General features: G+C 40.1%; 1 protein-coding gene across 9 annotated transcripts in view; it reads left to right on the top strand.

Moving 5' to 3' along the window:
- ptprk (protein tyrosine phosphatase receptor type K) overlaps positions 1–18,178 on the top strand; it is a 201,479-nt gene that overhangs the window by 103,734 nt on the left and 79,567 nt on the right. For all 9 annotated transcript variants that reach the window (XM_082147819.1, XM_082147818.1, XM_082147821.1 and 6 more), the window contains one exon: positions 8,142–8,435. In XM_082147819.1, coding sequence (XP_082003945.1) covers positions 8,142–8,435 — 294 coding nt within the window. The remainder of the gene's footprint in view (positions 1–8,141; positions 8,436–18,178) is intronic.

Genomic DNA, 18,178 nt, shown 5'->3' with positions numbered 1-18,178 from the left:
TTGCTACTTGTGATTTCCTAATGACTAGATAACAGGCTGTCAGGCTCCTGTGAGCGCGCGGCACCCCGTCGCAAACACGCGCCTGATCGCTGGTAAATATGCCTGGAGAGACAGCCGGAGATCAGGAGTTGAAACGAGGGAGATTTTAAAGACACCGGCTCTGCGTATGCTGACGGATCGTTAAAGTTTGATGAAGCGCGGTCGTCTGATACTTCCCGACGATACACACACAGAACAAACGCAAACAAACCAAAAGAGCCAAAATGTCAACAACTCCGAAAGCTTCATCTGAGAGAATCTGAGAGAATGAAGAACAGAAAGCGCTTCATTAATGTCACAAGCGTCGGGTTCCTGACTGTGAAACACATCAATGATTCATTGGCTTTCCCTGAACACACACTTGCTGCTCTCACACTCGCACCTGGGTGACACTCTGGGTCTCAAACCTGACAAAGATCTTCCTAGTGCCCACTTTATTTCTGTTTTCAACACTATATATAAGAAAGGAATTATTGAGCATTTGTCATACAGTACTAGCCAAAAGTCTGAGGTCTTTTCTGCTCAACAAGGCTGGATTCATGTGATCAAAAATACAGTAAAAACACTGAAATATTATTACAAGTTAAAATAGTTGTTTTCTATGTGAATATATGTTAAAATGTAATTTATTGCTGTGATCAAAGCTGAATGTTCAGCATCATTACTCCAGTCTTCAGTGTCACATGATCCTCCAGAAATCATAATAATATTTTACCAATGTTAAAAACAGTTTATATTTCTGTGCAAACTTTGATTTTTCAGGATTCTTTCATCAATAGGAAGTTCAAAAGAACAGCATTTACTTGAAATATAATCTTTTGTAACATTATACATGTCTTTACTCTCACTTTTGATCAATTGAATGCATCCTTGCTTGAATTTCTTTAAAAGAAAAGTCAAACTTTTGAGCATTGCATTGTGGGTCAGGCTGTGGTGTGGTGTCAGGTGTCAGGGGTCAGAGCAGCGTTTGAGGAGTGTGTGAGAGGTGATCACATGTCCTGTCAGCGCAGAGAGAGAGAGAGATGAGTGTGTCTTCTGCTCTCTCTATCGCTGTCCGTCAGGTGTTAGATTGCCGTGTCCCTGATCCGGATTCGCTCGCGTCTGTCATCTCTTTCCCTTCACAGGCCCCATCAAAACTTCAAAATAAAAAAGCTGTGATGCTTCCCATAGGAAATATTTCCCTTTGCTTTTCCTCCCTCACATATTCTCTTTCCCTTTATGTCTGTCTCTCTCTCTCTCTCTTTACCTTTTCTTTTTTTAACGCGGCCTTGCTTTGATCAAACACGTCCCTGCCGGGTCCTCGCGCCTGCGAAATAAATGACAAAGAAACACATTATTTCTCTGACTATAAGATGTTGAGTCGAGGGCAAGTGCGTTTTCCTGTTGGGTGTGTGTGTGTGTGTGTGTGTGTGTGTGTGTGTGTGTGTGTGTGTGTGTGTGTGTGTGTGTGTGTGTGAGGGAAAGACAGATGAGACAGGGCTTCAGGAAGGGTAACAGCAGGGCACATCACTATCATTGGCTCATGTCACACACACATGATGGATGACCCGCGTGAAACAGCCAGTGACACCTGACAGAAACACACTCACGCTCTCAGCGCTCGTCCACGGTGAAGCCCACATTCAGTCCAAGGCCGTTATCGCTAACAACACATTTGTAATGTGTAAATATTTAGTTTGCATATTAATTACAAAACTTTAAAGAATAGTTGACTTAAAATGTGAAGATTCTGTCATCATTCACTCATCCTCGTCTTCCAAACCCATGTGCTGTTGTTGGACCGTGGAGGAATCATCACACAGATCTTCTTCTATACTATCGCGTAAAATTGACAAAGACACAACAACATAACATAAACATAATTAAAGTCATCCATATGTGTTGTGCACTGTATTCCAGTGGCTGGGTAAATGATGACAGAATGATGATTTTTGGCTTTTAAGTCAGTGATAATGTTCCCTTCAGATGTTTGGCCACTTTTGTGATGTTTTATGAATCTTCTATGTTGTTTTTTTGAGCTTGATGATGATGCTTTTGTGTCACTAGCTGTGTTTACATGGACACTTATAATCGGATTGACCGCTCAGTCGGACTAAAAAGCCTTCATGTAAACGCCTCAATCGGTCAATCTCAATGAAATTTCGATCGGATTGAAAGGAGTGGTTTATTCCTTTTGTAATCCGATCGAGAGAACATGTAAACACTTGATCGGATTGAAAACCGAAACTGAAAGGACTGTGCATGTGTGATGATGTTAAATAGCGTAATGACGTATGACGCGCGGAACGAGCTGTTCTTCCTGTTGAATAAAGTGTCATATAAATAAGTGTCCCGTCATCCTAAACTTCTCATTTCACTCAGCGTCTGTGAAGTGGAGCAGGACACCAGTCCCACCAGTCCTGGTTTCAGATTCTCATCCACAGACGACTGGGCATTTTTACTGTGTGATCAATAGAAGCAGCGGCAAAACGCTTAATATGCTCATCGTCTCCAAATCATGACCAGAGACGGATTAATATTACGTCTGCTGTTTAAAACAAATAAAGAACCAATAGAGGAGAATAGTTATGCGTGAACAGCGGGAAACTCTGCGTATTTGTCAAAATATCTATTCCGATTTGAAACTTGTGACATATAAACGCGCACATCAACCCGATTACTTTATTTATCGTTCATGTAAACACCGTGTTCGGATTCATCAATCGAATTGATTTCATTCCGATTGAACCAAAAGGTGTCCATGTAAACGTAGCTAATGAGAGAGCAGAATACAGGTTCTGAATGACACGAGGGTGATTCATTCATTCATTCTGTCAATCAATGCTGTCGCGATGGAATGGAAGTAGCGTCAGATCTTTTCTTTCTTCCATATTGTGACGTACAGCCGAAGGGTTTGATTTGGTTCAGTCCATCAGTTGTTGATTGGATGGAGGCGGATCTGCAGCCAATTGTAAGAAAGGGGCGGGGCTTAATCAGACTAAATGATTGGAGAATCCTGCATACGTCAGCGGAGAGAAGACTGATGTTTCACCAGAAGATCCAGTTCATTCACCGTTTCATCAAAAATAACAGTTAAAAAACAATTGAAACAATAAAACATAAGCACAGATGAATTGTTCACAATAACATGCATTTCAATGACTGTCACAAAGCGTGTTCTGTCTAAAAGAAATGCAATACAAACAACACTGAAAAAAGTTGATATTTGCTGCTGACCGTCTCAGACAGAATAGAATTATATCAATTTTAAAATCTTGAATGTATAAATAAAACTGGCGGCTGTTTAATAACCCTGATTCGGCTGCTTTCAGCTAATACATGAACACTGCTCCATTCACTCGCCAATTTATCCGCCGGTCCACTAAAAGCCCTGTGCTCGTGCTCCTCTGTGTGTGTGTGTCAGGGGCTCTAATGAATTGAGATGAATGTCGTTTGTCTGCAGGTTCAAGCACAAACGAATGAGGCTTTTTGCTGGCTTCTTAAAAAGCCCTGTTTGCTCTCAGACGCTTTGTTTTCTGAGGAACCCGGCGAACAAGCGCAGCCGTACACATTAATGCATATTTGATGTGCCTTTGCTCCCCGAGTCTCTTCATTAGTGGTAAAAGGCAGTGATTGTGTGTGCTCCGTTGATGGACATGGAAATAAACAACATGTTTCATATCACGACAAACATGGAGAAGCGTCTGAGACACACACTTGCCCTGAGATGGGGTCTTTGGAGATCTCCTGATGTGTGTGTTCTGATGTCGGGATGAGATATGACCTGGACCGGCTCTGGAAAGGTTTGCTGATTCACCCGCCGCTGTAATAACCGGCTGGAAAGGGTAACGTCTCGCATGTCAGCGAGTGACTGACGAAACCGGCTCCGGTAAATGTCACATTTAAAATAATAGATGAGAAATAAAAGTGCAGTTTACAGAGGTGATGTCATCACAAGACTCAAAACAAGACAACAAGGAAGATGTCCAAGAGCGTGTGTGTGTGTGTGTGTGTGTGCGCGCGCGAGTGTGGGTACATGTGTATGAAAGTGTGTGTATGTGTGTGAGCGTGTCTGTGTGAATGAGTGTGTGTGTGTGTGTGTGTGTGTGTGTGTGTGTGTGTGTGTGTGTGTGTGTGTGTGTGTGTGTGTGTGTGTGTGTGTGTGTGTGTGTGTGTGTGTGTGTGAATGTGTGCGTGAGTGTGGGTACATGTGTATGAAACAATGTAAAAACAAATATTGCATCACAATTGATTGTCAAAACATTTGGTTACTAAATAGAATTTTATGAAGTTTAGTGACAACATGTTACAATGTTTACATTGTACAATGACTGGTAGGATACAGTTTTTATTATTGCTTGACAAAAATGTCAAGATTTCAATTCCATTCTTGTGATTTGATTCCGATTTTGATTCAATATTGAGTTTGGATACATGTTTATTTTAAATTTTATTTAAAAAAATAATCTCACCTAATGCTGTAAACATAGAGGGCCCAATCTGCTGGTATTATTAAAGGTTAAAAATAACAAATTAAATTAAATGCAGTTTTTGTTATAATAACAATTATTTAATGACATAAGTGAAAATATAATAAAAATGTAATATAGTGCTCAGCAAAATCTCCTCTCTAGCTATTTTTTCTATTCAATTAACATGCTATGGTCATTAAATGGCTTTCCTGAGGTAAATATAACGTTATGTGACATAATTGTTCTCCTGCTATTATATATTGACCTCTTTCCGTGGTTGAAAAACACTAATTGGTCGATATTATGTATACTTTCGGTAAGTTGTACTGCATCTTTAAATAAAAAAGTAACAGATGATCGGTTCACGTGCACTTGAACTGAGGAGGCGCTCAGCGATCTGTCACGTCACATTTACAAGCACCAAACGTATTTTTTGTCTGAATTTCGTTATAAAATTGACGGAATCTAAGAGCTGATAATTAGTTTAATATTAAAAGTACCTCTTTGCGCCGCAATTTTTCTGTGCGTGAGAAAATGGATGTGTGGCGTGAGAGCGTGTGCAAAGTGTCAATTGCGTGAGTCTCACGGTCAATGCGTGAGAGTTGGCAGCCCTGGTACATGTGTGTGAGTTTACGTGTGTGTGTGTGTGTGTACTGTAAATGAGTGTACATGTCTGTGTGTGTGTGTGTGTGTGTGTGTGTGTGTGTGTGTGTGTGTGTGTGTGTGTGTGTGTGTGTGTGTGTGTGTGCGCGTGCGTGTGTGTGTGTGCGTGTGTGTGTGTGTGTGTGTGTGTGTGTGTGTGAGAGTGTAGCCTACATGTCTCTGTGTGTGTGTGTGTGTGTGTGTGGCTCTGCAAGGGCAGTGCTTTTGTACATTAGTGCCGTTGTGATTCGATTACTTGGTGAAATGTAATTTTGGCGTGTTGCTGTTAGTGGTGTCACACACAACACAACACAACACACACCGGAATCAGATTAGAGTATTAAAATAAGCCGGCTTTGATTGCACAGGGATACCAGCACCTCCTCCTGCAGGAACACACAATAAATCAATTAACTCTCATTCCTTTCTTCCTTTCCTTTATTCCATTAAGACATAAACCACATTACGCAGGTCTCATTTACAGGAGCGCCAACGGTTTAAACACTGATTTATTCACAAAATTAAAAAACATTCTACAGCTGCTGATTATACTGATAAAGTTCATTGTGATACACTTTAAATAAGCAGCACGAGAGGAATGAGAGCCAGGTAAGACGGGGTAAGATGAGCCACACACCTTATTTATTTCTCTTGACCATGGATGCCACAAAATCTCGTCTCAAATGCCTAAGCTATTTTTAATTTTGTCATTTGAATATCAGTATTTGTGAGATGTGATCAGTCCAAACCGTTTATGATGTTAATTGGTCTAGTTTTGTGTCTCTGGAAAATATTGATCTATGGCATTGTATTATATTGAATATCAAAGTTTTTGTGTCTGCTTGTTAATGAGACATTTGTAAACTCATTAATGTTTTTAGATTTGTGGAGAAAAAATTATAGTTTTTATTTGGAAGGGAAAAGATCAAATTAGACCTTTGGGGTAAGATGGGCCACCGGAATTGGAACAAAAGGCCCCGAGTGGCATGCTGTTACTAGTGTTGTTGTTGTTATTAATTAAATGCTTATTGTAATTCATGGGGTTATTATTTTTTCAGTCATTTTCTCTTTTCATTAAAACCTATAGGCTAATTGAGTAAATTAATTTTCATTTAAATATTGAATTTGCATTGTTGATTTATGACATATCTTCAATTAAAACACGGCCACATAAATGTTCATTTCTGATTGTTATCAGCATTTATTTGAAACAGAAATCTTTTGTAACATTATACATTTCACTTTTGATAAATTTAATACGTCCTGCTGAATAAAAGTATAAACTGTTTTCCAAAAATAAAATCGTACTGATAGTGGTTGATCGGTGGTGTTATTGTTCAGTCAAATACTTCGTCATAGTAATGTATCTAAAGGTAATTTGTGTACTTTCTATACAAGTGTCACTAACCAGAACTGCAAAAATGATGCTAAAATTGATTTAGGAATCCAGTTTCATGAACACTTTCCCCATATGCCAAAGCTTTTTCTGAAGATCTGAAGTATACACTGTACATAACCACGTGTGTGTGTGAGTCTGCTCATCATATAAGCCCTCATGGCCGTGGAGGAATACGCGACAGGCCTGTTGGTTTGTGGTGTTTCTGAGCTTCATGTGGGCTGGTTAATTAGCTGAGACAAATAGAGAGTTCAGGAGCCATCTGTGGTGGAGAGCGAGAGTGTGTGTCTCCATCTGATGGTCTCTCAGCTTGAGCTGTCTGTCGCTTCAGTGGACAGTCTCGCAGCTTTAAACTCCTCATCAAAATCAATGAGATGCTGATGAGGGACGATACAGCGAGAACCTTTATATGTCACCTAAACAAGTGTCAGGATGTCTTGTGCTGATGCTGGTTTGAAGTCAACTGCTCCATCTTGCATGATTTATTCATAAGCATAAATTCATCAGTAGTGTCCAGAGTCTCAGGAGACTTGTGAAGATCGTCGTGGAGGATCTCTACACTTACACCGAGCAGAACGCATAGAAAAACAGCTTTCTGTCTGTCCCCTCCAGTAAAAACATAGATGACTGACTTGTTTTATGTATGGATGAGATATTTCTCCGCTTCTCTGTGTTCTCACACACACACACACACACACACACACACACACGCACACACGCACACACACACGCGCACGCACGCACGCACGCACGCACGCACGCACGCACGCACGCACGCACGCACGCACGCACGCACACACACACACAGTTACTAAAGGACCATCTGGATTGTCTGGTGTGTGTGGTGTAATATATTTGCCTGTACATCTGCAGTATTGATATGGTTTGCATGCTTTTTTGTGTTTACTGCAGTAGTGTACTAATTAAAAATGTGTTAAAATCAAAAATAAATGTGCTCTTTTGCTCTTTTTAAATGAAATAAATTTGATTCAAACTGACTCCAGGAACATTTACTGATGATAAAATGAAAAAGAAAAAGCCCTCATTATGAAATCATGAGCTCATTAACATAAAATAAAAAATGTCTGTAAATTCTCGCTTATCGGACTTATGCTACTCTGAATAATGCCTGAACTTAGTATTTTGAGCACTTCTTGCGTTGCTTTTTGCCTCTTCACGATGACTTGCTTAATTTAGTCCCAATTTGTAAGTCGCTTTGGACAAAAGCGTCTGCAAAATGACTAAATGTAAATGTAATGACCACCCATATTTACATAGCAACACCTATTCAATGTCACATTCAAAGAGGTTAGCCAATCGTAGCATTAAAGTAATTTACATTTTCGAGTATAGGTTTACAATGCTCAGAGAAAACGGTCATGAAAAACTAAACTATGACTTTTTGACTTTTTATAAATGTCCTGCAAAATATGGCAGATATTCAGAATGCAGATATTAATGAAATGAAATTAATTAGATTAATATTAGATTATTCAAATTAGATTAATACAATATTTACTTTTTGATTCTCTGACATATTGGGATCGTTTGGATTAAAATATGATCTTTCTCTGTGAACCAGTTTTATGTGAGGTTTATCTTCGTTCCCCCAGAGCCCCCGAGACCCATCGCTCCCCCTCAGCTGCTGGGCGTCGGGCCAACATACCTGCTAATCCAGCTGAACGCTAACTCCATCTTCGGGGACGGCCCCATCATCCTGAAGGAGGTGGAGTACAGGATGACTTCTGGAAGCTGGACCGAGACCCACGCCGTCAACTCGCCCAATTACAAACTCTGGCACCTGGATCCCGACACGGAGTACGAGATCCGAGTGTTGCTGACCCGTCCGGGAGAGGGGGGGACCGGACAGCCCGGGCCGGCTCTCATCACCAGAACCAAGTGTGCAGGTTAGTCTGCTCGGCTCCCCCACACCAATCTGCACTTCGGTGCCATGACATTAACAAGTACATGTTCATTTTGTTGCCGGAGGTGCTCACGCTGGCAGCGATTAAAGCACTTTACATTTTTAGCTTGCGATATTGCAGAATTTCAGGGATTGTAAAATATTCCTTTGGATTTAAGGAAAAAGCATCTGGCTCTGTTGTGGGCCAGTTATGGCTGATTTCTGGGGACATGGAAGAAGTTGTTGGGGAGGTTTGGTCTGCTTCCGGCATGGATCTGGTTTACTCTGGCAAGTAGCTTTTGGGCCGTAATTTCATGTGGTATGAGGGCTAAAAGCAGCCGAAATCCAACCAGATTCGGCCCAATGCCAATTTGCTATCTGGGAAGCTTTGACCGGTTTAGTGTGACATGCTTGTTAGCTGATTAACTGACAATTCTTATTAAAAATTAATGACTTCCAGTCGCATTGCGTTTGCAACTATTGTGCATATAGCCTTTACCCAAAAATAAAAATTCTGTCATCAGTTCTTCCAAACATTTATGACCTTCCTTCTGTGGAAAACTATTTTTTCCGCACAATGAAAGTCGGTGGGGTCCAAAACAACACATGTTTGGAATGACAGGAGGTTGAGTAAATGATGCCAAAATGTTCATTTTTGGGTGTTCATTTTTGGATTGTCCATCGATGTGTAAATACAGGAGGTTTGCACCTAGTTTGCACAGGTGTTTGGGTGTTATTCTGTGTACACACTCCTGCTGTGATCATACACACATAAACACACACAAAAGAGACAAAACGCCGGCTTTGGGCTCCCCTGGAGCAGATGGAGGTTTGGGTTCAGCTGCAGTTTCAGAACAAACCTTAAGCGACATAGAAACAAGGGTCTTCCTGTTCTTGCAGCAGCACACCTCTAGTGAAAGTGTTTTTTTTCCCCCTCTCGGTGTGTTGTATTTGCACATAAATAATTGCCTGGAGCTTCTTCAGAAACATAATTGGAAAACAAAGTAAACAAGAGAGAGTGTGGAGCTGTTATCATCGATGCCACTCACCCTTAAGTGTGTGTGGTGTGTGTAGTGTGTTTATATGTTAATCATGACTCAAACCATGCGCTGTATACCACCGCCCTTATAAAATTGGAAGCGTATGAGAGTAAACACTCAGTCACACTGCATATAAGGGCCTTGTGCCTTCATTTGAGCTCTGTGATGCCATTCTCTCCGCGGGTTTCCATGGTGCCCGTATTAAACGTGGCAAGATTCGGTGAGAACAGATATACAGCTCGTATGAGGAGGCACGGAGCGACGGCCGTCTTCCGGAGAGTGGGAGAGAGAGAGAGAGCAGCGTATGCATGGTTTCATTACAGAGAGATTCTCTGTGTCCCCAGTGGCGGCACAGTACGCCGGCCCACTCGCTCGCTCTCTGATTGAAATTCAAACAGGAGCCCCTCTCCCCCATCAATCGCATTTGAACTTTCATATTATTATTTTTTTATTTTGGCAAAAGACGTTTTCCAGGTCTGCTTTAGACGTGGCTTTAGATGGAGCGCTCGCTGGCTTTTTCATCTCCCTCTAGCCAATCACACGCTTATCTCACCTCGGACAGGGAGAACCGAGTGGAACCGGTGAATTTACACAATTACATTTAGATTGGTGCCAGTCTGCCCGAGTGCTCTGTTTAAATTCACATTTTCTCTCTCTCTCTCTCTCTCTCTGTCTCTCTCTGTCGGTTAGTTTCCTGCTAAACCTTATTGTCTGGCGCTTGTGTGGCGTGTGCATATTTCACATTTATCAATATTATTATGTTTGGCAGCATAGTTTATCTTGGTTGCGGGTATGCATTTTGAAAAGGGCGACAGAGAGGAGGCGTAACTTCCTGAACGAACAACGTCTCTTGTATGTGTCTGAGCACAAGCCAAACACACTGATTCTTTCCACTCACTGAAGCCTTGTGTGTGTGTGTGTGTGTGTGTGTGTGTGTGTGTGTGTGTGTGTGTGTGTGTGTGTGTGTGTGTGTGTGTGTTGAGCTCATAATTAGGTGTGGCTTTATCACGACTGAAACCTCTGAGATCAGCAGAAGCCCCTCAGGCCTTAACAGAGTTAAAAACTATTGCTCAGAGCTGTCCCCCTGATCCAGTTTTTTTTCCAAATACCTGGAGAAGAACAGTCTCCGTCAGCATCACCATTCATCTCAAAGGAAGTCGCTCGGTTTTCAGACATGCAAAGTAACAGAGAATAATAGTATTATGTGCAATTTCCTGAGGCGGTTTTCAGGAAAATTAAGCGAAAATCTCCAATTCATTTCCAGTTAATTTTGTTGCTTTTTAGAAGACATGGTTTTGATATTAAAGCTATATTATCACATTTTAACCATGACAACTCTCAGAATAGTTTTGGCATGTTAATGAATATGGCAGTGTTAATGTATTTGGAATTGGCAGAGTGAATCTGCTACGCTGCTGTAGATCTAGTATCTAGCAGGACTTCTGCTAATAGAGACACAGACACGCTGCTGTGAGCAGGTAAGATCTGCTGCTGCTGCAGAAATAGACATACAGTACATAAATCCATCCGCAGATCTAGGCAGGTGGAGCTGGGGAGGTGGAGGGGTTCAGAGGAACTCATGATAGCGCGCAGCAGGACTAGCTAACAGCAAACACTGAACCAGACTATTTAAATGTTGAGCAAGCATTCTCATTGGCTACAGAATCAGCAGTGGCCAATCAGCTTGTGCCATGTGGTAATGATGTGATTGCTAACAGATTGCATTAAGGACTGATCAGCCTGCGCCATCTGCAGTTTCATGACTGAACTAGATATATATATATAAAAAAAAATATTCCTATAGGCTGATTATTCTGATTATTCACAGTTTGAGACGTTGTTCTGAAACTCTAGAGGAAACTTGTAAGATTACAGGCGGCTTTTTGTCAGGAGAAACATATAAGAAGCAGTAGCCTTCAGCGTTTGCTCTCAATTTAATCATGTCGCTGTGTAGGAGAAACTTTTGAGATATTAAGATTATCTCATTTGTGATTTGTGAATATGAAACTAGATCCAGTTCCTCCTGATGTCATGGGAATGTAATCTTTTTCATAACGCAAAGTTACAACAGCAGCACTGATGTTTCTGCTCAGGAACATTCCCTTTCTGCTGAACTTGTGGGCTGGAAAAGGTTATGTCTGATTATTATTTTATTTTTGTAGACACGCTGCACGGAGAGAGAGAACATTGCATTGAAATGCAGGTCCTATGTGCACACGTGTCCTGATTATCACTGCCAGAAAAACCATTATGACAATGTTCCAGACATATCTCCCCCTGCCTTTTTATTTTGTACAAATGTCAAGCTATTTTCCTAAAATAGCAAATTGATCATGTTTCCCATGATTCCCTGCTAAATAAATGAGACGTCATTGCCTCAGTCATCACTGTACAAGTCAGTGCAATGTCTATAATGATGTCTGGAGAAATAAGCGTGAACTCGAGATGGAATTGAATCAGTGGCCTTTGCTCGACACCGCTCAGATGAAACACAGACAGACGTCGACGCGGACTCTCAGGGGCTTATTGAACACAGAAATGGCTTTATCAAAACTAAAAGATATCCACTTTGTGGTCCATTTATAATATGAACTGCCTGGTTCACTTCTGGGTCAACTGAAAGAGGTGTGACTTTGATTCTTTCAAAGAGGACTCAAGTGTAAACACTCACATAAATAGTCAAACAACATCACACAACCTGTTGAACATGAGCGCTGGAGCTTCAATGCGATGTTAGATGTCAGTCATATGAGATGTTAAAGCTGAAGTGTGTAATTTTGTTATGTTACAATACATTCTTCTGTCCCAATTATAAACCTTTCATATGTTGATTCTCTTGAAGATTGTCTCTGTTTTGGCTGGTGAATGGTAGTGTTCGGTCTGAAAACAGTTGAAATCACACTTCAGCTTTAAATGTCTTATCATATTGCATTACAAATCAAATCACTCTTTGATATATATCGAAATAACCGCACATTTATTTTCTGACCATACAGGTCTAGTTTGAACTGTTTGTTGAAGCACAGACAGCTCTGTTGCCAAATTGTAGACGTTTGACGGCTTTCTCATACTTTAAAAATGGATGTATTGCAAACTTCCAATGTGTTCGGATTCGCTTGAAAGTCGTATTCCCATGTGTCTGATAGCCAGAGGGCAGGATGTAGTGGCACATCTGGTATTGCTGCTGTCTCTCTCTCTCTCTCTCTGATACTGTGCCGTCTCTCCCCGTCAGTCTCCGCCTGTAAGGTTGTGCCTTCAGAGGAGACCACCACCACCACAGCTTGCTGTCTGACAGCAGAGGAAACAGTGAGAAAACGGTGTCTCTTCTTCACCTCCAAGTCAAATCCCATTTTAACTCAGGTCCAATAAATAATATTAACAGATACAACTTTTGATTTTGATAATGTGTTAGTACATTTTAAAATTAATATTACCTGAGATTAATAAATGTGGTATAATGCCCTTTTCACAAGATGTAAAATAAGTCTCTGATGTCCCCAGAGTGTGTATATGAAGTTTTAACTCAAAATACCCCACAGATATTTTTATATAGCATGTTAAATTTGTCACTTTTTGAGGGTGAGCAAAAACGCACCATTTTTGTGTTTTTTCCTTTAAATGCAAATGAGCTGCTGCTCCCGGCACAGAGGGCGGAGCTTCAAGAGCTTGTGTCCTTTTACCTGTTTTGTTCATGTGAATTAATTTAGTTAACTAATATTAACAAATGAAACCTTATTGTGAAGTGTTACTAATACAGTAGTATGCAGTAAACACTGCACCATTTGTAGTGAGCATGGTGGCAGTATTCCACTCTGAACACAAACATAGACTTTCCATGTCTATAAATAGTGTCAGCAGTAACAGGAAGCACTGTTTGTTGAAACAGGAAGTAATAGGAAAAGTACTCTGATCTTTGCTCTTTAACCATTTTCTACAAAAAGAAAACTGGCAAAGTATCTCAAAGAGTCATCTATATCTAATAGTTAATGTCAAGTCAAGTCACCTTTATTTATATAGTGCTTTTTACAATACAGATTGTTTCAAAGCATCTTTACAATGATAACAGGAAAATAATGCAACAAAGTTTGTTTCTGCTGTACTGCAGATCTTTGTAATGGATCACTAACCCCCAAAAGTAAAGAAGAAGAATTGTTTGGCCATTCATGTGGAGAGTCTGACGCTCTAGGTGGCCAGAAATGGCTAATCACAGCGTCCCGGCCGGAGTATACCGATTGATGTTAGACTGCAGGGAGTGGGTGTCTAGGCAACTGACAGCCACACAAGCCAAGATGAGTTATCATTATGTGGTCCACACAGCAGAGTATAATTTAGAAAATATCCCCATAAACCACTTGCAAATGAAAGCTGTCTAGATAGAGAACATTAGGGGTCCCAGCACCGAACCCTGAGCTACCCCAGTGATGAGTGTGTGGGAGTGTGTACTGAGAGGAGTACTTCTTGCTAGGACATCATTATGTTGGCCAAGTAGGATATAAACCAGGAAAGTGCTGACCTGGAGAAAATTAGCATGGAGTTGTGTGAGGATTCTCTGGCTTACTTTATGTCCTGTGGTTATAGCAAGGAAAGCAGTTTGAGTAGAGTGACCACGTTTGAAGCCAATTTCAATTAAGATTACATCTCATGGAAATCAGATTCCAGCACAGATAGTGAATTAGCTCTTTAGCCCAGTGACTAAGTGATTTTTGTAATCTAGTAATAGATAAAAGTATAGAAGTATAATACATTAAAGAATGCCAAATAAACATAAATTGAAGGACCCATGTGTAAAGAAGTTTTTTTTCATGATTCCAAATGAAATTACAAGTCTATTAGTTTAATCCTTTAATGCATGACGTCCATCAATGTGGACAAATCTTTAACCTTTCAAACCATCATGGGCTGTGACCAGCTGTGACCCTTAATTCTCACAATTATATTCAAAATGGTGTATCCCTAATCTATTATATTTAACCCAGATGTGTTACTTTCTCAAAATACATGACATTGGAGGGGGGGCTACTTGGTTTTCTTTGGGTTTTGTGTGCGCGCATATCGGTGTACGTGTCCAGGCTGTATGTTTTGTACTGTTTGACTTTGAACACAGTGTGTAAGGTATAAGGTTGTGTGGTAGCGAGAGAGAGAAAAGGTGCTGTAATTATCATGAACTAAATGAGTGTGTGCGGTTATAGTGCTGATTGTGCTGAATGCAAGCTCTCCGAAGGCCCACGTGCACGCCATGCTCGATTTAGCAGGCCAATTTTCAATTAAGCTACATCACAAATGAACATCGGCCATTTCAGGAAACATCGGCTTCCCATTTTTTCTGCCTATGTGGCAGAATGTGAGATTGGATGAATCTAATCGGTAATTGTCATCGTCCGTCAAGGTGAAAGCCTTCTGGGTAAGTACAATAAACAAGCCTCTTGCAGCATGCCTTATGTTCTCTCTGCCCCCATGCATTTTGTGTTTAAGCAGACTGGTCAAAATATGCAGTTCGTGTGCTCATATGATTGATTATTAGATACTGTGGTACATCATGTATCTTATGAGGGGCCATTCGATATTGATGGATCTTATATTTAAAAAAATGCTGCATGTTGCATTATGATAGAGTGCATTGTTTTGTGAAATGTTGATATGAAGCCAATTGTAAATGTTAAAGGCAAGTGTCTACAGCTCTAATTGTGGACTTTCAAATGAATGTTCCATGTTCAGCAGCACTTAAGCTCTATCGATAGCATTTACGGCGTTATATTGAACACGCAAAGTTGCTGTTCACTGAAACCTTGACAGCCACCCATTTGGCGTGTTAATGAGAATCCGAATCATTCTTTTGAATGGGATCATCTTTGGGAGAACTTTTCAATTAAGTTTCACTAGTAGCCAAAACTGTGCTAAATGTTGGTAGAACCAAACGTTTCATGTGTTTATTGAGCCTCAGAAGGGATAATTAGCTGGGGAATTACAGCTTCTCAGATGTGAAGAAAAACAATACTTATTTTAGTGCTACTTTGCTTTGCTGAAGAAATATCTGGTGGTTTGGTAATATTAGAATATTATGTGTTTTCTCTCATGAATTACTTCTATTTAGAGGCATGCCAGCTCAGCAGAAACCGTTGTTCTGTTACACACACACTTCATTCTTTCTATCAATCTACATGAAGTGTGTTTGTGCAAGTGCTTGAGTAAATAAGCCTGGCCGTTCGAACAGGTCAGCTACATTTTCACCACACCAGCTTCCACAGTCTTTACCTCAGGTCTTGTTTTGTGTTGTGCTTTGTCCACTAATGATTTGAGTCCGATCGTAGAGTATGTCAAGGCAACTGTAATAACCTTAATTTTAACGTTCAATCCATTGGATATTTTAAGAGGTCATTAAGCCCATTAGCCTGTGGTTTAAGACGATTGATTAGGTCTTGAAAGACATCGATCAGGTACCTTGAGTGTGTGTCGTAGAGGGGAATAAATCGCTGAGGTTCTCACATACTCATCTGTTTCCCTTCTCTCATTAAACGTGCATGTGTTTGTGTGAAGCACTCCTACATGTCCTAGTTTCTTCTGAGAGCGGTCGCCGCTTTACACTTCGGCTTCCTATTTTACTGTAGGAGTGCGGATCCTGTTTGTGTATTTACTCAATATTCTGTGTCCCAGCCTATCTCATAAAGAACCAGATCCAGCAGACAAACATCATGAAGCCTGGAGATTATCCGTTTATGTCCAGAGAATGTTATTTAAATGGAAATTACTTCCTCTCCTGCCACACGCTGTATTTTATTTGAGCTCTTTGCCACGCATTGCTGGTGCTGGATATTAATGTTAATGGTGCTTGTGTCTTTTCAGCATTCAGATGGGTTTCTCCACTCTTAACATATTGTAGGTGTTTATAGGTCTTTTAATGGCTTCATATGGGGGAAAAAGTCGTCATAGGAACACGCTCTGCTAGGCCATTTATTCTGAACAAAAGTGTTGGCCTAATGGATCAGTGCTACCATATCTTCAACTGCAAAGCAAATCACCTTAAAGTGAAAAATATTTCCCAGCCCGAACATCAGAAGAAAGTAGAAAAAAACCAAACAAGAAGTTTCCAGCAACAACCATTTATTTATTTATTTTTCACACTGAAAGTGCTGCATGGTGCAACAAAATCACACGTAATAAAAAAAAGTTTCCTTTTTTTGACTAATAGCATTTACCTTGTGTTTTATGCTGTTTAATGGTTCTAAACTTCCACAATCGGTCTGTTCTCGTCTATGTTTAATATTCATAAGGAGCACTACTTTGGTCCAATGAGAATTGTTTAAAAACAAAGCCTTGAGAATTGGTCCAATGAGAATTGTTTAAAAACAAAGCCTTAGGTAACAAAATAAAAAAATGGCAGACAGGGGCGAAGATACAAATATTTGTCATTATTTTCTTTGTTATTAAATATTAAGATCAAAGATACACATTACACATGCACAACTTAATATACAGATTAAATAAACAGTGCTTTATGTTTTCAGCTACAGTAGGTGTATTTAACAGTAGCATTGAAGAAAGTAATTAAATGAACATATATGAAAATAAAACAAAACAGACTTCACTGTATAAATTATACATTGATACTTATTAAAGCTACTATTAAAGTTATCAGTCAATAGCAGTGAGAGATTTTCTCTTTGCATTTTGTTGTTTTATTAACATTAAAGGAATAGTTCTCCTAAAAATTCTAATTGTCATAATTTACTCTCTCAAGTTGTTTTAAACTCGAATAAGTTTCTTTCTTCTGTTGAAAATTAAAGTTATTTGGAAGAATGTGGGTAACCAAACAGTTGATGTACCCCAGTGGCAACCATAGTACATTTTTCTCCTATATGGTCCTAAGTCAATGGTGACCAGCTACTGTTTGGATTGCCACATTCTTAAAAATATTAATATTAGAAAATATTAGAAGGAAATTAATACAGGTTTGGAACAACATTAGAGTGCGTAAATTATGAGATAATTTTTATTTTTGGGTGAACTATCCCTTTAAGGACAAACGGCAGCGTGTTTACTATTGCTACTGTCTCTTTAAGAGTTGCGCGCAACGTTACATGCATTTGACAAGCAGATTTACTCAATTTTCTCAAGTTTGCTTTCACTTTAGACATAACCGACTTTGTTTATGTAAACCTTGTGTGTATTTAACAGTATTAGCACAATAGGACTCGAAAGATAACTTAGACCAGTATCCAGGCGCTGGTAGACAGGCTTTTAGTGCATGTGAGCTTCGCATGTACGCGCTGAGAAATGCACACGTTAGAACAGCGCATCAGCACGCAAATTAAATGTTTAACCGACAAGGCATTAAAGCACATGCAAATTATGAACTTTTGTGAACTGTAGTGTCCCGTTCCGCTGCGTTAACATTTGATCTGAATATACGTTGCGTTGTTCAGTATGTTGGGACAGAGGCGCCAGAACAGATATAATGCACGATTCTACGATATTTCTTCAAAAGCAGATCGTGGAGACATTTTAATCGTCCACGATCAAAAATCATCATATCGCACACCCCTAGAATACAGTGTGGGCTATCTGGTGCAGCACGGGAGAGAAGACTGACAAAACGTTGCTTGTCTCAGTTGGTTAGGACAAAAACTCAAAGGCATCTGATATGGTTAACACCATAGACAGCATAACACCAGGAATAGGGTTAGGGTTAGGGTTAGGGTTAGGCTTAGGG

The sequence above is a fragment of the Leuciscus leuciscus genome (genome assembly GCF_965113295.1).
Source record: "Leuciscus leuciscus genome assembly, chromosome: 19".
Classification (NCBI taxonomy): Eukaryota; Metazoa; Chordata; class Actinopteri; order Cypriniformes; family Leuciscidae; genus Leuciscus; species Leuciscus leuciscus.
Note: the sequence above shows the minus strand (reverse complement) of the source record. Positions and strands in the feature narration are given on the sequence as shown.